This window comes from Prionailurus bengalensis, chromosome B2, assembly GCF_016509475.1.
Source record: "Prionailurus bengalensis isolate Pbe53 chromosome B2, Fcat_Pben_1.1_paternal_pri, whole genome shotgun sequence".
In the NCBI taxonomy this organism is placed as follows: Eukaryota; Metazoa; Chordata; class Mammalia; order Carnivora; family Felidae; genus Prionailurus; species Prionailurus bengalensis.
Window position 1 is genome coordinate 150,848,996 of NC_057349.1, and position 23,586 is coordinate 150,872,581.

General features: G+C 50.5%; 1 protein-coding gene across 5 annotated transcripts in view; it reads left to right on the forward strand.

Moving 5' to 3' along the window:
- Nucleotides 1–23,586, forward strand: part of SMOC2 (SPARC related modular calcium binding 2) — a 163,157-nt gene that overhangs the window by 99,122 nt on the left and 40,449 nt on the right. For all 5 annotated transcript variants that reach the window (XM_043592780.1, XM_043592776.1, XM_043592779.1 and 2 more), the window contains 2 exons: nucleotides 16,594–16,780; nucleotides 22,888–22,970. In XM_043592780.1, the coding sequence (XP_043448715.1) occupies nucleotides 16,594–16,780; nucleotides 22,888–22,970 (270 nt within the window). The remainder of the gene's footprint in view (nucleotides 1–16,593; nucleotides 16,781–22,887; nucleotides 22,971–23,586) is intronic.

Genomic DNA, 23,586 nt, shown 5'->3' on the forward strand with positions numbered 1-23,586 from the left:
TGAGTATCTGTGTGTATCCATGACTGTCCGTGAGTATCCGTGAGTGTCCGTATCTATGAGTATTCATGACCATCTATGAGTTTCCATGACGATCTATGAGTATCTACGAGTATCCATGACGATCTCTGAGTATCTATGAGTATCCATAACTTTCTATGAGTATCCATCACCATCTGTGAGTATCCATGAGTATCTGTGTGTATCCATGACTGTCCGTGAGTATCCGTGAGTGTCCGTATCTATGAGTATTCATGACCATCTGTGAGTTTCCATGACCGTCTATGAGTATCCATGACGATCTCTTAGTATCTATGAGTATCCATAACTTTCTATGAGTATCCATCACCATCTGTGAGTATCCATGAGTATCTGTGTGTATCCATGACTGTCCGTGAGTATCCGTGAGTGTCCGTATCTATGAGTATTCATGACCATCTATGAGTTTCCGTGACCGTCTATGAGTATCCATGACGATCTCTGAGTATCTATGAGTATCCATAACTTTCTATGAGTATCCATCACCGTCTGTGAGTATCCATGACTATTCATGAGCTCCCCCGAAGCGGTTAGGATAGTGCCCAGTGTTTGTTGACCCCTCTGCAGTCCTCAGCAATTAGAATTGAATAAAATACATGAATGGGAGGTGCTTCTATGATGAAAAGGGCTGTAGAAATGTGACTTTATTTTCTTTAAATCCTGTAGAACCCCTCGGAAGACCTAAACGGTTCTCGGGTCCTGTCTGCTCTAATTGTATACAGGTTGTTTGTCTCTGAATAATCTCCTTGCAGGCACAGCCCACACCCTCCCCGATCAGCCAGGCTCCGGACAAACACCCACAGGGTTGCCTTCAGGTGACAGTTTCCCCAAGAACAGAAAAGGCTCCATGTGGTGTTTTCAAAGAAGGGAGAAGAATTCTACTAGGATTGAGTTATTTCTGGTGACACCATATCGCTGGTCCTGAAAGAGCTGCTTCTAACGTCATTTTATATGTTAGTCTCGGCAAAAACACCTGTTACAGTGAACTGGCTGTTGATAGTGGTGTTTGGGGGCATGATTTTCGGGCGTCGGAATACCACTTCTCCCTGGTTCTAAGGGTGAAAAACCATTAAGTAGCAGTCTCGTCGACCTGCAGGAAAATGCAGTTCTGCTGGCCTAGTTCTGTGGCCTCGTGTGCTTTCTTCTGCACCCGTTAGACAAAGGGATAATAGGTGAGCATAGGACACTCTGTGTGACGGGATTTGTGTCTATCAGGTTTTATCTCTCTGTCACAATGATGAGGTACGGGCTGTTGTTCTCGTTTGGCAGTTGAGGGACAGACTGGAAAGTCAGCTCGAGAATGCACAGTTAGAGGGTTTGCACTGTTCCCACACGGGACACGTCTGGTACGCCAGGTTGCATCGTGTGGCACAGGGACGTGGTTCTCAAACATCTGTCGTTTGTGTCAAAATGCCGCTCTGGCTTTTCCTTTTCTCATCTCTTCTTTCCCTTACCGAAATGCAAAGAAAACTAGTTTGAAGAAAGTTGGCCAACTCTGGACATTGGCTTGAGTGGACCCAGTGTGTTTTAAATAAGATGGCGGGATCAGTTTTGTTTGTAATCAGCTGTGTTAGATAAAACCACCCGTCTTGATGGGGGACTTTCCTGGAAAATGGAAAATATTCTAATTCTGTGTATGAGGAATCCAAATATAAAATCTGACTACTTTTATTGCCTCCCTTTTAAGAAAATCAGTCTGGTACTCTGCATAACGGACATTGTTCAGGAGACTGCGGGCGAGGGGTGCCATACTCACCATCGAGGAAGGCTTCAAGGGGTTCGTTAGCAGTGGCTGGGAGGGTGGTGCTGGGCAGGGCTGCTTGGTGATGGCTGTGGAGTTCCGTCCCATGAATGTGGGAGGGACAGTGTGGTCCTGTGGGGGCTCTTGGTGCGGAAACCCCGGGGGGGGGCACTGGAGAACAGGGGCAGGATCTGGGGAGCACCTCAGAGAGTTAGGCTCAGGCTGGAAGAAAAACAGAGAAGTGGGTAAGGGGTCACTGTGGAGTGACGTTGGTGTAATTGTGACTGATAGAAGGCTTGGGTGAGGTTGACTTTCACGTGGATGAACCCTCCGGAAACACTGGGGCACAGATGGGAAGGGGTGTGATTGGGGATCATTCGGCATCACGGGGCCCCAAGATCCCGCTGAGGTGGCTTTTCCTTGTCTTGGCTGTGTTCTCCTCCTCTCCCGGGGGCTTTGCTCATGTTTCAGAACGGGAACGACTTCTAGGTCTCCAGTTACTCAAGTCTGGGTCTGTTGCTATGGGTAATAAATATGGGAAACAATCATCAGAATGGACACCCGTGGTCACTATTTTCTTTGCAAAGAAACTGGATCCGTGAATCGCATCCAGATCTGTTTTTTCGAGACACGAGTTTGGCTGTGGTTTCCCATATTGTGTGTCTCTCGAGAGGGCGGCGAGGGGCGGAGGCACCGTGGCTGGAGTGTGGGTTTTGCGCCACCGCGTGGGTGTGGGTTCCCACTCCGCTCTCCCTAGCTTTGCCGTCTCGAGTAAGCCGTAGGCCTTTCCGGAGTCTCCGTTTCTTCACTGGAAAAACTCACGGTGGGAATACACGTCCCTCGTTCTGTGCTTACCGGGATCGCAGGACAATATGCGGAAGCCGAGCTCCGTGCCTGTGATGCCTGTGAATATTAAGGCAATGACTCTGGATTAAAAAGTTAACCTTAAAAACCTTCCTTTGGAATCAAGTTGCGTGGCCGGTGACACATACGTGCTGCTTGTGGGCAAAGCCTTAGCACGGAGAACCCCGATCGGTGGCTTCCTGAACGTGGACACGCGGGTAACTGTATTCCATTTATATTATGAGTTTCAAGGTTGCCCTCTGCCCAATCCGCCATTTCTAGAAAATCAAACTGTAAGGGTGCATTTCTCATTTTTTTTTTCTTTTTTGCCTTCTTTGATCATCTGTTGTGTAATTAAAAAGAAAGCCACAGGCGTTCCATGACTGATGAAGACAATATGAGTACAAATCAGGGAATCGGTGCTAAGCACACATGGAAACCTCTCTGTTGACATGTGCGACAGATGAAAATATATGCCTGCTTTAGCATTATGTGGCGACTTGTCAGACGTGCTCACCCCCGCCCAGCACTTTGGTTCCCGGCCGTGTCTGTCGCTCATTACCCAGATTGGGAAAATAATTTACCTTCTCTGATTCCATCACTGAATTTGTAAAACGATTATGGTACTCCCCCTTCACAGAATTAACATGCAACCAAGTAAACGACTACGTGAAAAACCTATAGTCAATCTCCAGTCTCTGCTCATCTGCAAAAATTCATATGGTTTTACAAGTGGGATTCTACCGAACAAACTTACTGTTTTTTTTTTTTTACATTTTTAAATATTTTATTTATTTTTGATAGAGACAGAGCACAAGTGGGGGAGGGGCAGAGAGAGAAGGAGACACAGAATCCGAAGCAGGCTCCGGGCTCCGAGCTGTCGGCACAGAGCCCGGCGCGGGGCTCCAACTCACAAATTGCGAGATCACGACCCGAGCCGAAGTCGGACGCTCAGCCGACTGAGCCACCCAGGCGCCCCAGCAAACTGCTCATTATTTATCTCTGAAATACTTGTGTGAGGTGTCCTTTTTAACCCTTGAGATACTTTACTGACCTCCCTTCAGGTAGCAGTGAAACTCAGTGTCCACAGGTTAGATGGTAGGTGATCACACAGAGTGGTGGTGTGGCCAGTATGACGGAAAGTAGCTTACATTTGGTGAGCCCCCGTGGCTTACGTGCCCTTTAAAACAGCAGAACAAAGGTGCTAGGCTCACTGTTGATTCAGTGCGTGGACCGGGTCGGTGTGCACCTACAGCTGAGTGCTTCAGGAGGTAAATTGGGAGATCTTTGGCCTTCCAAAGGACAGCGGTCTATACTTCTAACCGGGCACTTGGTCGTTGCTTGCATTTGCGCTGAATTATCTATGTACTTTTATCCGGGCTTCCTCATGCTTGCAGTGTCTGTCACTTAATCTCCTGTGCGTCTCATATTTTAAGGCCTGGGTACCCTAGTAGGTAAGGTGATGTAAGATAGCCTCAAGTCGGTCCTCTAGAAGCCCGCCACCAGGGTTCCTAAAGTACAGATACGATTGTAGCAGTCTTGAAAATCTTACAAGGCTTCCCGTGCTGTGGGAACCCCTGAACCTGGCTCCGGGGTCCCTCAGTCTGGCCCCTGCTGCCCTGCATGTCCACCTTTTGTTGGGGACCCTCCCTCTACAGCCATTTGCATCCTTGTGTGTGGCCCAGTGCCCCACACACCATGTTTGCTGAGCACAGGTCTGTTGGGTGAACCTGTGGTTAATTGTATGCACATTAAAAGCAGGGGTCATACGCTAATGAGGGAATGTGACCAAATGCTTGGAGAGGTGAGATATTTGGTATCTTAATTAGGAGTATTTGGGGGGTGACTTTTGAAAATACTGTAAGGAGAGGCAAAAAAAAAAAAAAGGTAGAAGATACTGGTTTTGGGAGCTTACTCTGGAATGACTGTCGTGTCCGAGAGCTGCTGCTTCGCAAGAAATAACCCCAGAATGTTCGTGGGAATCAGCGATCGGTGTTTGTTTCTCACGCACCTGCTGATCTTGGCTGGGCTCTGCCCCACGTGTCTCCTCCCCCTTGTGCGAGTGAGAAGGGGAGAATGTTCTTCCCGGAGCAAGAGTAGGGGTGAGGGAAGCGGTTCCGTGCACCTGTCCAGCCCCAGCTTGTCTGATGCCTGCAGACGTCCCCTGAGCCAGGGAGCTCACGTGTTTGGACCCAACGTGACGCCCTGCCCGTGCGGAAGTGCTGGCGGCGGGGAGGGAGCAAGGACGGGCCAGCAAGGTCATCTGTTGAGTCCCGAAGTTAGTGTGTAATTCTCCTAAGTGGGAGGCCCTGGAGGATGTGAGGCACAGTCGGGGACGAGGGTGGGAATCGGCTGAGGAGACAGGCATTTCTAGCCTTCCGGGCTGTGGTTGCAGTGGTAACTGGGACTTGGCAGAGGCCATCAGGAGTAAACAGACTCTAGTCCACGCACGTCAGAGCCGTGTGGCAGGCCCACGGGATCTTGGGAGTCGGGCCAGCCAATAGTAGTGAGATTTCAGGCCGGCAGAGGACCCTGAAGCAGGACAGTGAGGACGGTACCAGGAAGCAAAGAGGAGGGGTGGACGCAGGGGTTGTTCATGTGATACATCCAATCAGACGGGAAAACCGCTTATAACTTGGAGGCTCTTACAGATTAATCAGGACCCTTTGGACACGGGGCCAAACAGACTTTCTGTGGGTCTTACGCACAGCTTTTAAGGGAAACTTTCTTCAGCCGGTTAAGTCAGTCCTTGGAGGCCCAAGAGCCATTATGGACAAAGCTACCGCCGCACATGTAGAGTCACTCGGCCTGTAGGTGCTTCTGTCCTTTCTTTATGCCACATTTCATGGTCAGAGTTCTTTGTTTCGTAGACAGCGTGCACACCAAGTCCTCTTGGAAAAAAGGAGGAGGAGACGAAGCTTTTGTTAAGTGCCACTTGCTGGGGACTGACTGTGGGCTTTCACACGTGGTTTGCACATCATTGAATTGAGGTACCACCCTTCATAAGACACACTAAAAAAACAATGTGTTGCCAATAAAACTGTGACCAATATTTTCTCGTCTCTTAGAGTTCCTATTTTATTCTTTTTTTTAAATTTAAAACAATTCTTTTTACATTTATTTATTTATTTAAAAAAAATTTTTTTAATGTTTGTTTATTTTTGACAGAGAGAGAGAGAGAGAGAGAGAGAGAGAGAGAGCATGAGCAGGGGAGGGGCAAAGAGAGAGGTAGACACTGAATCCAAAGCAGGCTCCAGGCTCCGAGCTGTCAGCACAGAGCCCGACGCAGGGTTCAAACCCACAGACCGTGAGATCATGACCTGAGCCGAAGTCGGACGCTCAACCGACTTGAGCCACCCAGGCGCCCCTCCATTTATTTATTGTTGAGAGACAGAGAGAGAGACAGCGTGAGCAGGGGAGGGGCAGAGAGAGAGAAAGACACAGAATCCGAAGCAGCCTCCAGGCTCCGAGCTGTCAGCACAGAGCCCGACGTGGGACTCGAACCCACAAACCGTGAGATCATGACCTGAGCTGAAGTCGGACGCCCAACCGACTGAGCCACCCGGGCACCCCCTATTTTATTCTTATTTTGAAAAATTTTGAAGATTCATTTAGGTATCAGTTTGTTTATTGAGGATATTTTTATACGGTGAGATACACAGACCGTGGTGCTCAGTGAGATGAGCTTAGCTCTGGCAAGCAGGAATGCCCATGGAAGTCACATCCTTCAAGACAGAGAAGGTCTCCATCACCGGGCGAGCTCCCTCAGGCCCTTCTGGGTCAGTGCCTTCTTAGAGGCAACTACTGTTCTGATTTCCATTATCCCATGGTTCTGTGTTACTCTTACCTGGGCCAGAATTTCATATAAATGGAATAATGCACTGTATGCCCCCTTGTTTCTGTTTTGCTCATTATAATAGTTTTGAGATTCATCCTTATTGATTATCTATATTACCCATTTATTCTCTATAGTTTGTATGCATAATTGCATATTGTATGCATACTCCACAATTTGTGCACTTTCCACTTAATGGATGTTTTAATTGCTTCCAGGTTAGGGTTCTTACAAATAAGGTGCCATATATGTTCTTATATGTTATTTTATGGATGTTTTATCCATTACTCTTGGGTATTTACCCAAGAGTAGATTTCCAAAGCGTTCCTATCATTTGCATTTGTGTGAGAGTCCCAGCCCTTGACTTTGGATTTTTACTTTGAGCCAGTCTAGTGACACATAGTCCTAGACCATTTTTCAAGTGTTTATTGTTCAGTCACATATCTTTGAAGTATCTATTCAAATATTTGCCCAATTTAATTCTTCATCTTTCTTTATTAATCTGTAGGCGTCCTTTATATAGCCTGAATCTTTGTCGGATGTATGCCTTAGGGACATTTTCTCACAGTCCGTGGCCTGGCCTTTTACTTTTTTCTTGGTGTGTTTTGGTGAGTATATGTTTTCAGTTTTAGTAGAGTCTAATTTACTACATATTTCTTCTGTACTTAAGGCTTTCTATATCGGACCTAAAAAGTGTCTAACCCAGTGTCACAAACACAGGCTCACGTATTTTCTTTAGATGCTTTATAGTGTTTAGCTTTTATGTTGAGATTTCAAAGTCTTTTCAAATAAATTGTTGTGTGTGGTGTACTTTAGACTTTGTGTTTTTTTTTTTTTTTTATTGGAGCGTAGATAGCCTGTCGTTCTAGAATCATTTGTTGAAAAGACTTTCCCTCTTTGAATTGCTTTGGTGCCTTGTTAAATATCAATTGAACATGTATTCTGGGGTCTGTTTATGAAGTCTTTATTTTTTCCCATTATCTATTTAGCTATCTTGATTCCAGTCACATACTGTCTGGAGAGGCAGCTTTATAATGACCTTTAAAATGCAGCAACGTTAGTCCTCCAACTTTATTCTTTCAAAAGAGTGCTTTGGATATTTCCAGTCTTTTGATTTTCCAAATACATTTTAGAATGAAAATGCCAATTTCCACAAGAGAGCATCTTAGGGATTTGTTGGAAATTATGTTGAAACCACAGACAGTCTGGGAAGAATGAACATTATAACATCACTGAGTCTTCTGGTCCATGAACATGGTACATCTCTCTCCACTTGTATTGTTTCCTTTCATTTCCCTCAGCAGTGCTTTTTCAATGTCTTGCACATCTTTTCATAAACTTATTTCATGTTTTTGATGTTATTGGAAATGCCTCTTAAAAATGGTCTTTTCTAGTTATTCCTTCCTACTACATAGACAGGTGATTTTTGCATATTGACATTGTATCTTGAGGGTTTGCTATATTCACTTATTAATTCTAGCAGTTTTTTCTTCGTAGATGTTTTAGATTCTTTTTACATACCTAATTCTGTCATGTGTGATTAGAGAAAGTTCTACTACATCCCCCCCCCCAATCTTTCTGTGTTTCTATTTCTTATCTTTAATACGTTGCCCAGGACACCCAGTATAATGACAAGTAGGAGTGTTGACACAATTTCCAATCTTAGAGTGAATGCATTGTCTTTTATCATTAAATCTGATGTTAGCTGTGTGTTTTTAAAATATATGCTTTTCCAGTGGCTCAGTTGGTTAAGTGTCCAACTTTTGGTTTCAGCTCAGGCCATGATCTCCCGGTTCATGAGGTCAAGCCCTGCATCAGGCTCTGCGCTGACAGGGCGGAGCCTGCTTGTTATTCTCTTGCTCCCTCTCTCTCTGCTCCTCCCCTGCTCACTCTCTCTGTCTCTCAAAATCAATAAGTAAACTTTAAAAAATTAAGAAAATAAAATATATATACTTTTTATCAGATAGAGAAAGTTTTCTTCTAATACCAGTATTCTGGGCGTTTTGCCATTTAGTGAATGAAGTAATTCACCTTAAGAAGAATAACACCTAAGTTTTCTTTGCATAAAAATGGATAGTTTTACTGTAACTGAAAACATTTGCATTTAGGGTATAATGTTACTAAAACATCTAAAGGAGTTACTGAGTATTATTTCTAGTATTTTCTTAAATTTTTTTTTAATGTTTATTTATTTTTGACAGAGAGAGAGAGATAGAGCATGAGTGGGGGAGGGAAAGAGAGGGAGACACAGAATCCGCAGCAGGCTCGAGGCTCCGAGCTGTCAGCCCAGAGCCCGACGCAGGGCTCGAACTCACAGACCGCGAGATCATAACCTGAGCCGAAGTCGGACGCTCAACCGACTGAGCCACCCAGGCGCCCCTCTAGTATTTTAAATAGTCCCTCAATTTTGAAAGACGCCTTATCCTTCTTTCTACATACACTCATATATTATTCCATTAGCTCCTCTGACCATCTCAGGAGGCAGTTAGACTGGTGTGATACTACGTGGCAAGCGATTCCATCATTTACATGACTTCCCTAAAGCCATGGGCCAGGTCGGATGAAGCAGTCTTGACTCTGTTTCTTCATATCTTATTCAGTCTTCTCTACTTCACATCATGCAACCTGCCATATTTTGGGGAGGATTGCCAGAGATTTAAGTAACGATGCTGACTTTGAAAATTAAATTTTCCTCATTGTCTCTTCCTTTATAGAACTAAATGAGAGTAAATGGAAAATAGAATCTGTCAGTATAAAGTGGATACGAATTAATGCAAATACAATAAACAAGAGTCATTAGGGTAATGTATGGGCACACTTTCAATACCTGCAAATCGTTTCTGAAGAACCCTTATGGCGTTGGCTGCTGTTGAATAGCAAATTTATGTGATTCTTTAATATGAGGTGTGTCTGGGAAAACAGAATGTTGCAAGAGCAGATTATCATGTGGATAAAGGGACACAGGGTCCTTTACAAAGAACAACCATAACCATCCAACGACCCACCATCTGGGCATCACTCGCCCCCACGACACAAACAACGGAAACCCTGTTGTGGAGAATTTGGGACCTGGAGTGGCGTCCTCGCAAACTGTGCTGACAGCTAAGGGTGGAACAGAGGAAACTCAGAATCAAGAAGTTTCCAAATGGATCCGCCTGTTGACCTGCTGGTGTTACAATTCTGCATCTGTGGTGGTGGGCACCCAATGGGCAACAGCTTCAAATATTTTGCTTTTTAGAAAGTTTCCCAGGATTCTGTGCCTGTCGAAAAGTAAGTAGCGAAACCCTAAATATTAACGTGAAACTCTTGGAAGGTGAGCTAGCCAAAACTTCCTGCTGCAGCCTGCATACCCATGAAATATGGCCGAACCCAAAGGTCTCTTGTCTGTCTGTTTTTTGGAATGGATGTAATTTCTTTAAATGCGTTTGGGGCATCATCATACTAAAATCAAGTGGGGCGTACTTGATGAGATCATTAATTAAGTGCTTTTTTTTTTTCTTTAAGTTCAAAAATGTCCTGCAGCCATTTGTTATAATCTGACTTCCCTCTGGTCGTCAGATTATTTGAACACACTTTCAGACACATTATAAGTCACTGAAATCTATTGACGGTTTGGGAGATAAAATAATTTTAAAAGCTAGCTAATTGTTTTTTAATCCAACCAAATCTGCAGAGGTAGTTTTCTAAAAGCACAGAGTGCTTATACGACTGTAGAAATAAAAATTTACAGAGACAAGTTGGCGTTGCACTCATGTTTCTACTTTAATATTTTCATGCAAAAGGACTGAGGCAGATTACCTGCGAAGTGCTAATTCCCTCTGAGGAATCTGCTCAGCACCGGCGCGTGGCCCAGGAGGCCACGTGTCTGAGCCACACACATTGGCAAGCACGTGGAGTCGGGCACAAATGCGCCTGTGTGGAACCACACAAGCGTAGATGGGACGGATTGTGGAAGAGAGAGCAGTGCAGTCACCACGGTTATGTTGGGTCAAGTGGCTCACGGTATCAGCACGGCGTGCCACGAAGCCATGGCGAGAGGAGAGCCATCTAGAGTACCGAGAGCCAGTGGCCTGGATGAGAACGGACTCGACAAACTGAACGGAAGGCTGCTTGTTTGTGGAGGATGTTGAGCTTTGCCGGCGTGACGGGTTGTATACGCCAGGTTGGAGGGTCGAGAGGCGTCTCCGTGACCAGACACAGAAAGTGCTGGATGGACGTGTGGCAGAAATAGTGCTCTCTCTTTCAATTCCTATCAGTCACCTGAGGCTTCTTTACGTATCACTGCTTGGAGGGTTAGGTAATTAGTAGGCTAATGTAAGGTGAACGTGGGCGTTAATGAAACTACTAGTTACAGAAAAGTCTAGGATTTCCCCATTCTGATGCTTGAATATGTGATTGAAAAACTCTACGTGGATGGTATTGAAAGTATCTAAATTTTCTTTGGGGCTGCGAGTCTAGTTCTTTATAGGACCTCTTATCTTTGTGTCTCTGTGCCCGGTGGGTTCTGTAAACCTTGTGCTCAACATTAATAATACTCCCAAGTTTGTGTAGAACCTATCACTTTGTAGGTGTTGTGCCGTTCGGTCACACAGTCCTCCTGGGAGGCAGGATGGGCTTAAATGAGGATTAGATTTTTGCTAAAGTTGGTCAGACAAGAGGTTGAGGGGCCGAGGAAAGCTGGGGGCCTGACTCCTACTCCTGAACCTGACCTTTTCCCTAATGACATCATCCTGGCTCAGAACAGCCATCCCATCCTGTCTCATCGCCCCCACAGCTGCACTGGGAGTTTTCTATTCCCTTTCTTTCTTTCTTTCTTTCTTTCTTTCTTTCTCTCTTAACTTCATTTATTTTTAGAGGAAGAGAAAGCGGTGGAGAGGCAGAGAGGGAGAGAGAATTCCAAGCAGGCTCTGTGCTGACAGGATCGTCGGCACAGAGCCCGACCCGGGGCTCCAACTCATGAACCATGAGGTCATGACCTGAGCCGAAGTCAAGCCGACGTTGGATGCTTAACCCACTGTGCCACCCGGGCGCCCCTCCCTGGGCACCTCCTTTCCTAATGCTTTATGGGGCCTCCCTCCACGTGTTTCCGGGCCTTCCTTGAAACCTATTTCTGTGGGGCCCTTTTAAAGCCCTGCTTCTGTGTCCCAATGTTTGAAAGTTTCTGGATTTGTGGTAAAATAAGCTTTGTTCCGTGTTTGTCTCCACTTATAAGTGCTTCGTGCCCTTTATGAACAAAGGGTGTCTGTGTCGTCTCCCTGTGGCCCCAGCGTGAGCCGAGGTCAGGTCCCCTGGGGCTGGTGCTGCCTTAGGGAGGGAGAGCCACTTTCCAAAGCAGAAATCGAGTTTCTGTTTAGCCTCTGTTCCCAGGGGTTGTCATCGGTTTGTCTAAAGGCCTTCTTCCTTCATCATGGCCCTTAGCAATGGAACACAGAACTGCATTTCTCCAACAAGTTTGAATTCCCCACATGGAGCCAGACTTACCAAATAAAATTGCTTAATTTAACATTTCTAACTGACCAGGATGTTTATGCAACAAACACGAAATTTCTTCTGACTCAGCTATAATATCTTCTACATTTTACAACGTTCTTGGCAAATTATAAGAGATTGTTGACTTAATCTTACTTTGCTTGTGATGAACCTTCAAATGTGAAATAAAATACTCCAAAGGGACATTTCGAGAATTTCCCAGAACCATTTCTATAGATACAGAATGTCCTTGGATGGAGCTTGAGAAGTATTTTGTGCCCAAGTAATCACACCATAAATTCTGTTCACTAATAAAACTTCTGAAAAGGAACCAAGTGGACGCTCACAGTGAGCAGTGTGTTTTCCAGGGGTGCGTGCTGGGAATCAGCTCTTCTCCCAAGTGTGTGAGTCCTTGTAGTCACGGGCTAACTGCTCTGAGGGTTTCCTCTGAGAAGGTGTGGCTCTGCTGCACCTTCCCTGGTGACTTCTCATGGTCTCAAGTGACTCACGGGGCAATGCGGGCCACAAGTGCCAATCACTGCCCTTTTTTTTCTCGCCAGTTTCCAAGTTGTGGTTGGAGCGAAAGCTTCCTTATGATGACCGTGTGAGCATGGGTGGATTTTATTTATGGAGCTGTGTATTTGCTGAGCGAACTCTAGCGTATGCAGAAGAGGACAGAACTTACAGGGAACAGATTGAAATTTTACAGAACTGCGTGGTGGTGTTCTAAGAGATGCAGTGGCCGTGAGTTGTTGTCGTGGATTAGAGATGAATTACATCTTTAGAAATCACCCGCACCGCGTGGGTTGCCTCGCCGGCACCTGGAACGGTGCCTGACGGGATCTTCGGCCAGGTGCGTCGGGCACCCCGATCGTTGGAGTGTTATTGTTGAAATGAAAACCAAATGCCCGATCCTAATGTTGGGCTATTTTAGGATCAGAACATTGTTGCTTAAAGGACTTAATTTACAGCCAGAAAACTCTGATTCTGGGTAACTGGAGCCACAGGGGATTTTTTGGAAATACTTGGAGGCCTCGAAGAGTGGGAGTTGCACAGCCAAGTGTTCCCCAGGGTCCCGGAGTGGGTTCCTGTGGTCTGGACAGTCCCGCGGAGACCTTCTTCCGGCCTCCTCTGTGTTCACGTGCCAGGGACACGGCACCCAAGTAGGCACGGCTGTGCCCGGGGCAGGAGTCTGCACCCTGGACTCGGGGCGGATCGGGCCGCTTCTGTACTTGGCCCGGAGCGCTTGCCGCTGGGACCTTCTGGGTCCCAGGGTTTCTGTACCGGGACCGGAGCACTGGCTGTTGGGAACAGGAAGTGTGCTGTGCACCCAGAGACCAAGGTTTTCCTTCTCCCTCTTGCTCATGACCGTGATTTTGGCATCTACTGTGACATTGGAATGATCTATGGCCTCTGTGATCATCCTACAAAATGTCCACCTGGACAGATACGCTGATTGATGAAGCCGCAGTCGTGCTCATCCGGTTTCAGGGGTCTGTGTCCGGCCCAGGAGGCCACGGCAGGGAAAACACTTTCTAGTGGGAACACAGAGGAGGGTCTGAAACGCAACCCATTAATGTTTTTTTCGAGGGGGTACACGGAAATTTGTACGGTTTTTAACAAGTCTCCTAGCATTTGGCAATACAGTCGGTAAGGGACAAGTCACGAAATTCCACACGTGAGGGTCCTCTTGTCGTAATTGGAGTGGCCAGAGGAGCTGCAACCTGGGTCCTACTCTCACTGTCGGTACCAGAACCGCTTATCATCTGAAGAGCAGTTCCTAGGGGCGCCGGGGTGGCTCAGTCGGTTGAGCGTCTGACTTCGGCTCAGGTCACGATCTCGCGGTCCGTGAGTTCGAGCCCCGCGTCAGGCTCTGTGCTGACAGCTCAGAGCCTGGAGCCTACTTCAGATTCTGTGTCTCCCTCTCTCTGACCCTCCCCCGTTCATGCTCTGCCTCTCTCTCTCTGTCTCAAAAATAAATAAACGTTAAAAAAAATTAAAAAGAAAAAGAGCGGTTCCTCGAGGGCCTGTTAGGTGCCAGGCCATCCCAGCTGACGCTTGGGAAGCACGGTCCTCGTGCTCTGCTCGTGCATCTAACCTCCTTCGTCCTCGTGGGGCCCCCTGCGTTGGGTGCTGGTCCCCCACGGCACGTTCTTTCTCAGCTTCTCGGCGGTCCCACCTGCTCGATGTTACGTCGACAGTCGCAAAGTCCCTGTGAACTGCAGTCAGCTGGTTCCGAACAGACTAAGGCGTGGTTTATGGAAAATCGCTTCATAAGCAGGAAAGTGCTATAAAGATTTTATATCCACTCAAGGCATTGGTCTCTCCGTTTCCTTCCTTTGGAGAAATGCGAAGGCAAAAGAATGCCATTGCTCGATTCCACAGAGAAGCTCAGGTGGAGGACAGGTGTGCTCCCGGGGCCTGGGGTCCCTCAGGGCAGCTCAGGGGGAGAGGGCCCACAGCCCTGGGGGGCCCGGAGCCGCCCTACCGTTAGCCACGTATGTGACCGGGGACACAGGGCTCTGTTCTCTGCAGTGATTCCGTGAGTGAGAGCCCGACCGGTCCCACCTCTGACACTTCTGTGATCGGCCTTGACCTCGAGCCTCCTGGGGTCAGGGGGTGAGTGGCCGGGTCTCTGCATGTCCACTCGAGGGGCTGAGTGGTCAGAGGCCACTCCCGGAGAAAGCCCACTGCGAAGACAAAGTGCAGACAAGCGCACACATTTGGAATTCTTTAAAATGGGGGAGGAGGGAGATTTAATTTGCCGGTGTTAATTTTTACCCTTTTGTGTTCAGGCCGGAATTATCCAGAACAGGAGTGTTTGGAATACGCTGTTTCTAGATTGTATTTCAAACCGTGTGTGACTCTACAGCGAAGGATAAAGTGCTCCCCAGGTTTTACTTTGTTGGGCTTGAGTTCCTTACCCTCTGAGGATTATGGAGTAGACCGCACTCACCTTGTGGGGGTGCTGGAGTGCGGATAGCCCCGGGCAGTCGGCTTGCTTGCAGAGCTGTTTGTCCTCCGCATCTTCATTTAAGTTCGGGTTAGTTGACCCCCGGTGTGCCATATAGTGATTCAGCACCCGGGTCGCACCTGCTGCCCACCTCCCTCTGGTGGCCGTCAGTGTGTTCTCCCTAGTTGAGAGTCTGGTTCTTGGTTCTCCTGTCTCTCTCTCACCCCGTGTTCATTCTCTCTGTGTCTTAAATTCTACATGTGAGGGAAATCATCTGATAGTTGTCTTTCTCTGACTGACGTATTTTACGGAGCATGATACATCCTAACTCCATCCACGTTGTTACAAACGGAACGCAAAGATTCCATTCTTTTTTATGGCCGAGTAGTATTCCATTGTGTATATGTACCACATATTCCTTACCCGTTCATCCATCGATAGACACCTTGGGCTCTTTCCATCATTCGACGATTGTCGATAACGCTGCTATAAACATCCAAGGGCATGTATCCCTTTGAACTCGTGTTTTGGTATTCTTTGCATAAATACCTAGTAGTGTGGTTGCTGGATTGTAGGGTAGTTCTGTTTTTAACTTTTTTGAGGAACCTCCATACTGTTTTCCAGATGGCTTATTTATTTATTTATAAATATTTAATTATTTTGAGAGAGAGAGAGAGTGTGTGTGCATGAACAGGGGAGGGGCAGAGAGAGAGAGGGAGAGAGAGGGAATCCCAAGCAGGCTCCATACTTTGAGCCCAACATGGGGCTCAAACTCACGAACTGTGAGATCATGAGCCGAAATCCAGAGTCGAACGGTTTACCTACCGAGCCCTCCTGGTGCCCCCAGGAGGCATATTGAAGTCAGTGTCACACAGGGGGCACGAGAACCGCATCTGCCCGGAGGCCGGAGGGGTGCAGGCTGACAAACCGGTCAGACCTTGTGCTTCTGAGTTTGACGGGTCTGGATCTGAGCTCTGGGTCTGCCCCTTCCTAGCTTCCTAGCCGCGTGGCCTTCCCCCAGTGGCTTATCCGTGCCTCTGTTTTCTCATCTGTCAAATGGCTGCCTGAGAAAGCCCATGAAATGAATCAGGGCAGGTCTAGCCCTTGGAAAACCCTACGAGCAGCTGCTTGTTACATGAGTGGTGGATGCCGTGAGATTGTGCCTCTGTCACCGTTAACAGCAAGCATCTTCCACAGTCACCGGTGCCATCGTGTGCCGTGGACACGCCCTGTGGCTGTCGCAGCCGTGTGGCCCCAGGCCCGCCGTCTGCCGAGACTGGGTTCCTCAGTGCTCGGACATAGGCTGGGCTTGTGTACTTTCACGTCCTTTAAATAAAAGTTGGTGACAAAATTGAAAGAAGTAGCAACTAATCGATAATTATAGGTCCAGCACTGATTTGCAGAAAAAAAACAACAACGAAGTAAGTTTGCAAATACTGACAAACGGCCTCAGTTTTTACAACCTGGGCTGAAACCTGGGTGGGGGACCCAGGCCGATGCTGCCGTCCGGACTGTCCTGCACCGGAGCTGCCCCTCCTTTCACAGGTGGCTGCCGGTCACCTGCGCCCACCGTGCCTCCCTGAGCCCTGCTGACCCAGCCCCCCTCCGACTGGCCAGCCTCCGCCCCTGCCTCCCCGGCTTCCTGCAGCCCTCCGGTCGCACCCGCGGGCCCCACGAGGGACCCGCTGCGCTCACGCCTCTGTCCTTTGTCCCCAGTGTCCTCCTGCGACCAGGAGCAGCAGTCGGCCCTGGAAGAGGCCAGGCAGCCCAAGAACGACAACGTGGTGATTCCGGAGTGCGCCCACGGCGGGCTCTACAAGCCGGTGCAGTGCCACCCGTCCACCGGCTACTGCTGGTGCGTCCTCGTGGACACCGGACGCCCCATCCCCGGCACGTCCACCAGGTAGCGCTGCGCCCGCGGGCCGGGAGGCGCGGGCGGGAGGCCAGGGAAGGCGCGCCTGCCGTGGGTGCCGCCGTCACGGGTGCCCGGCCCCAGACCTCGCTTTGCTGTCCGGACAGCGCCGTGGGGCCGCCGCGGACACGAATGGCTCCGGCCGTCGGCACCTGGAGCACGCTGCCCCTCCGACGGCCCCCGGGAGCTGCCAGCGCGCAGCGGGGAGCGGTGACGCCTGAGGCCTCCGGGCCCCGATTCCGGCCGGCTGCAGTCGGGGATGCCGGCTCGGTATCCAGCAGGACACCAGCAGGTGTCCACGGCGGCTTCCCCTGCTCTGCCTGCGGCACGGGGAGCCCCGCGTTTTCTAAGCCGAAAGAACCGATCGCCCCAAATGGCTTTCTTTTTTCTGTGTGTTTTTTCCAAATGGCTTTCTTTAGCATAAAATCAAGACAGTGTGCTAAAAGCGAGCTCAGCAAGAGCTGTTCAAGGGTCTGAGATGCAGAAACATTTACTCCCTCGTATTGTGTGTGAGTTTGAGCCAGGCGGTTTCGTCATCGCGCCCGAAGCGCACGAACTGCTCGTGGAACTTGGATAGACACGAATGAAGATGTGTTTGCAGTCCTTTGTTACGTGAATTGAGTTTGAATTTTCGTAGATTGATAAGAGAATTCACCAATGTACAAAAATATTTCAAAAGTCATCCAATTCCGCCGCTGGTTTCATATCTAGCACCTAGGCATGAGCGTTTTGACGCTTCCGGAATGATTTCCCCCAGTCTTTCAAGGGTGACCGTGACACATTTAGGGGAGGAAGGCGGCCGAAGGACAGGCGACCAGCTCGCAAACGTCTGGTCGACGTGTGGTGCGCCCACACCTGGTCCCCGTCCGGGACAAGCAGGGGTCAAATTGGAAGAATGCAGTAGCATTCAAGCCGGTTCTTGGTGGCCAGCGAGTCACCCGTTCTGGCCACACGCCTTCTGTGCCCGCCCAGAGCAGACCCCCGCCCAGGCCTGCAGGCCGGCGAGGGGGGTTCGGCGACTACACGGCTGCCGCAGGAGAGCGTCCACACAAGTGTGCCCTGCACGGCTTGAGAAGAACGTAAATCTGTTTAGGGTGTTGGCGTGAGTGCTTTGTCTTGGTTCCCGTGCCCGTGTGTGTAGGGACTGTTTCCTAAGAAACCTTTCTCAGGAAGCAGTATTTCTGCCTTTAGAACTCAGGCTTGTTCACTGTGCATTTAGGTTGGGGCCTTTGCTCCCCAGGCCAGGCCTTGTGCTGCTGCCCTGCTGGCCCCTCGGCCACACCTCCAGAAACGGGGGCCAGGCTCGCCGGGAGAGGCTTTGTTCACACTGGCCAACGGAAGTCCTTATGCTGTCGAAACCAGAACTGCTCGTATTGGCTCTGAGACGACCGGACCAGGGTTTACGGTGTCGTCCCTAGGGGACCTGTATGCATTTTTATCATAATCGGACAAGCAATGTAGGAACCCCTCCTCCCTCCTGTCTGTCCTGATTTCTTTCTGCCCAGACTTTATCGTGGCTTCAAAAACTTCAGGGAGAACAGCATCAAGTTCTCATTTTCTCAGAATTTGCCTCCAGAAGGGAGTACCTCCCTCTTAGAACTTTGACTTCCAAGAAACAGCATTAAATTAAACCCAGTGAGGAAGACCCTTTGGATGCCCGCATTTCTGTCTCATCCCTCCACCCGCCCGTACATCCGTGCATCTGTCCATCTGTCTATCCTCCATCCGTGGACATAAACAGTGAGGGGCTACGTTTACCTCAGGTGAGAATCACAGAGATGAAGAAAGCCGCATTTCAGCTGACGCTATGATTTGGTGATGTCACTGATGACACAGGATCTCCCAGGTCTTTACTTTGACATCCTCGCTGTGTTGTCTTTACCCTTGAATGGACTCTTCTCATGGTCATAAGATGGCTGCAGGCATCCGGGCATCTCATCCAGACACCACAGTGCTCAGAGGATACACAGCCCGTTTCTTTACCGGGAGTCCAAACAACCTTCCCGAAACGTTACCTAGCAAATTCAATTCATGGATTGTTGGCCAGAACTGGATCGCACGACCACGGGCAAACAAACCCATGACTGGCCTGAAAAATGGACCTGGTTTAGACTGATGTCTAGAGAGGCATGGATGTTGGGAAATCAAAATTATCCACCTTAAGGGATATCTGATAAGCTGCAGGCCAGCCTCACCCACATCTACGACTGGCTGTACTGTGACTGGGCAGGAAGCCTGCAGAAAGTCCTCTTCCTGTCGCATCGATGCTATTTTCTTTTTTTTTTTTTTTTCAACGTTTATTTATTTTTTGGGACAGAGAGAGACAGAGCATGAATGGGCGAGGGGCAGAGAGAGAGGGAGACACAGAATCGGAAACAGGCTCCAGACTCTGAGCCATCAGCCCAGAGCCCGACGCGGGGCTCGAACTCATGGACCGCGAGATCGTGACCTGGCTGAAGTCGGAAGCTTAACCGACGGCGCCACCCAGGCGCCCCTCGATGCTATTTTCTTACGGTTTTCTGAAACAAGCAGTGCCAGGGAGATACTTTGTAGTTTCGCTGTGTATTTGTGTAGATGGTGCACGTTTTTTTCCCTCAGTTATCCTCTATATTTGCCGACAGGAAGAGTAATTTAAAGCTCCAAGACAGAGAGAAGGCACAGAAATAAAATGCGCCGTCGTGATAAGCCAGGTAGCTCCCTTTTCCTCGTCTCACCAGGCAAGGTAATGAAAACTCCCGGATGTCGGGGCCAGGGACAGTAGGAGTACGTGTTTGCCTGCCAGCGTGGAGAGTGGCTTCCGTCCAGCACAGAATTTCTGGTTCGGATGATCATCGGGGCGCAAACGGGTTGGGCCACGCGCCGACGTGCCTCTTGGTTCTCCTGCCCTTCGGTGTCACAACTGGCATCTGGGCTGTAGAGTGGTGATTCCCGGTGGGCCGGGGCCCAGGCACCCGCGTGAGCCCACGCCCTGCGTGGTCCAGTGGGATCTGGGAGGAGAGGGGCGGGTTCCAGCCGGCCCCTGCTTCATTGTGGGGAGAGCTGAGTGGGCCATCCGATTATCCCACTAAGCGTGGATCGGGCTGGTGGCCAGCTTCTACGTTAGCTCCCAGAGCAGAGCCAGGTCTCTTTCGCTTTCCTGATGGCCGATGAAGCATTCACCCATCTGCCATTAGACTTCAGGCTGTTCTTTTCTTTTCTTTTTATTTAATATTTATTTATTTTGGGGAGACAGAGTGCAAGCAGGGGAGGGGCAGAGAGAGGGAGACACAGAATCCGAAGCAGGCTCCGGGCTCCGGGCTGTCAGCACAGAACCTGACGCGGGGCTCGAACTCACGAAGCGTAGGATCGTGACCTGAGCCAACGTCGGACACTTACCTGACTGAGCCACCCAGGGGCCCCAGGCTTCAGGCTGTTCTTACCTCGCAGTAGGGCAGCCCCCCCATTCCCAACCCCAGAGCCCGACTCTGTCACTGGCCAAGTGCACGCGAAATCACCCTTCTCCCCAGCGGACAGCCTGGTATCTGACGGGCAAGCAGACAGTCGAGAGATGCTCATTTTTACTTCGCACAAGCGAGCGAAACGCTACTGAAAAGGATGTGAGGGGCGTAAACACTGAATTTGAGATTTGTTTTTACTGGAGACTTCAAAGGCGTTAATTCTGTTCCTTGAGATCGCCATTTCCGCAAGTTACGGCGTGTCACCATCCTCTTGAAAGAGGCAGAATGCTGTCGTGTCAATACACATTTTTGAGTCCACACGTGTAGGATTCTTAAGAGCTCTCCAGTGAAACCTGGAACCAAGCCAGAAGGACGAGCGTGGCTGGCTTCCAGGCCGCTTCAAAGAAAGGCTCGGAGCGGGGGACTGCCACGCGGAGGCTCCGCACAGAGTCCACGTCATGGGTTAGCCTCTGACCCCACAGAGCGGCCCGTGGCTGTCCCCGAGGGGCACCCCCCGATACTCCCGCAAACAGGACGTGCCCTCAGTGGCCGGGCACTTGACTGTCCACCGGGAGTTCCGTCCCCAGCTCCCACCTGTCCCGTCAGCGGCGGGCGCACACTTGCTCGGCTCCTCCCACGGCCGTCAGCTGTGATGGTGTCAGTGCTCACACGGGCACCGGCTCCAACCTGTTCCAGCCCGCGGACGCGGGCCGGAGCCTGCGATAGAGACCGCGAGCTCTGCAAACGTCACCCGTGAGAACGGGAGCTTAGCAGCAGTCCCTCCGACTGCTGGCTTCTTTCGCTCGCTCGCTCTGGGTGCATTTTGGCTCCCCTGTGCCCGCCGCGGTTCCAGTGTGGGGGCCACCCTGCTTGAGGCGGGTCCCCTCGCCTGTGCTCACGGTCTCGTGACTGTGGGCCCGCTGCCGTCGACGCCGAACCCCACCGCGGTCCAGGCGAGTGTGAACGTGACAGCTTAACTGTGCGCCTGAGTGCGTGGGGGACGCTTCAGGTTCAAACTCAGCGTTTTGAAAAGTCTGTTTCGTTTGTGTGAGTGAGTGTTGACTTCTCTGGCATCAAAGAGACTTTTCGGGGTGGGGGGCGGGGGGCTCGGGTTCCCCCTGGCGCTCGCTTCCGGCCGCAGCGGGTCGTCCCCCCGCCCCGGACTGGGCACCGGGGAGACGCTTGAGTTTCTCTTGTTCCCTGTGGCGGGAAAACAAAACAGCGAAGAGAAAGAGGAAGCTGAAGTGAGTGACCTGTAAGAAGGAAACGTGGTGCCCCGCCCCTTCCTCCCAGAGCGAGGAAGGAGACCACTGGAACCTCGATCGCTTCCCTGAGTGTCAGCAGGGTTCAGTCCGGAACATTCCACCTACGTCCCCTCCCCCGGCTCACACCGTCCAAGACCCTTTCCAGACCCGGCGGACCGCATGGGTGCTCAGGGACGCAGGTCCCGCAGGTAGCGGCCCCGCTGCACGGGGGCCGTCCTCCCTGCGGCCTGGGTCTCCACTGCCGGTGCTCCCACACACGTTCCGGAGGAGCCGTCGGGAGGCCCTCGGGGGGCCAGTCCCGGCTGCCGGCCTGGCATCAGAGCCCTCAGCAGAGGTGCCCGGGGGCCCGTCAGTCAGTGCTAGAGCCCCCCCTGCACCTGCTCTCCTGAGGGGGGCGTCAGCGGCAGCCACAGCACCTGCTCCCCGCGGCCCCCACCCACCTGTCCGTTCTCCGCACTTTTCTGTCCACTTGATGGGGGCCGGACGTAGTGTTTTCTTCCTCCCTCCCTCCCTTACTTCCCTCCCTCCTTCCCTTCCTTCCTTTCTCCCTCCCTTTCTTCCTTCCTTCCTCCCTCCTTCCCTTCCTCCTTCCCTTCCTTCCTCCCTCCCTGCCTCCCTCCTTCCTCCCTCCGTCTCTCCTTCCTCCCTCCCTCCCTCCCTCCCTCCCTCCCTCCCTCCCTCCCTCCCCCGCCTTCCTTCCTTCCTCCCTCCCTGCCTCCCTCCTTCCTCCGTCTCTCCTTCCTTCCTCCCTCCCCCCTCCCTTCCTTCCTTCCTTCCTTCCTCCCTCCCTCCCTCCCTTACTTCCCTCCCTCTGTCTCTCCTTCCTCCCTCCCTCCCTTCCTTCCTCCTTCCCTTCCTTCCTCCCTCCCTCCCTCCCTTACTTCCCTCCCTCCTTCCCTTCCTTGCTTTCTCCCTCCCTTTCTTCCTTCCTTCCTCCCTCCCCTACTACAGGGACAACCTGTAGTAGCTTCATAAATTGGATTAAGATTTAGTTGGTCTCTCAGATATAAATAAAAAATTCGGAGGTTCTTTCTGAGAGTTTGCATTCTCTCCTGGGACCACAGCCACTGCCCTCACCTGCCCCCTCCCCCTCCCCCTCTGAACCGTAACAAATCCTGGAAGAGATGGGGTTGGTCTTCGGCAGCCGCCGTGTAAGATTTGTCCCAGAAACTGGACGGAGAGGTGGAGTCTTGTGCAATGTGCTCCTTCCTCCCGACTGTGAAAACTAAACTTTAGTAAATTGTCACAGAGGTCACGGAAAGTCCTCAGTCCTGAGAAGTGGACACCACAGATGCGCTGCGGTCCAAGGACGGGGGCCATCGCACAACTGCCTGGGAAACAGAGGAGAGCACCGCCTTCTGAGTCTGAACCCGCTTTCCCTTCCGTTCCCTCACAGGTACGAGCAGCCAAAATGTGACAACACAGCCCGGGCTCACCCGACCCGAACAAGGGACTTGTACAAGGACCGTCCGCTGCAAGGTAAGCGCCCCAGAGGCGTGGTGGGCACGCCTCCCCCAGCACCTGGGCTTTCTCGAAACTTCAGGATGAGAAGGAATCTCTCCTGCTCTGTCCCAAGTGGGCACCTGCGGGGCGGGGCTCACACGGGCTCACACGGGCACCTGCCCACGTCAGCACCTGTGGCCGGCGAGGCCGGAAGTGCCGAGCCTAAGACCCGGCCTTTCCGAGAAGCGAACGGCGTCTCTAAAATCAGAACTTCTAAACCAAAAGGATCCTTTGTTTTACCTAAAAGAAAGTCTTAAGTCAAATGTCATGTTCTGACATTCCTTTAGAGTGGAATCAACTGTTCAAGGAGCTGAAGTTTAGGTTTTAGTAAAACGTGAGCTCGATCTCTGTATCAAGCGTGTTTAGTCGCAAAGAACCGTTTCGAATTAAACAGAGGCGGTGAGTTAAACGCTGTAATTATTGAAAATACATTCATGAAAAGGCGGTGTCTTTCAGCAAAGAGCACGTAAGTGTTGGTGATACAGAAAAATGATGCCTTCGACAGGTCCACCTGAAGCCTCTCGTGGGGGCCGCGTCTCCCCCGGAGTTTGCGGGGGATTAGGGGAGAGGGCCGCGTGCCGGCCGGCGGGGT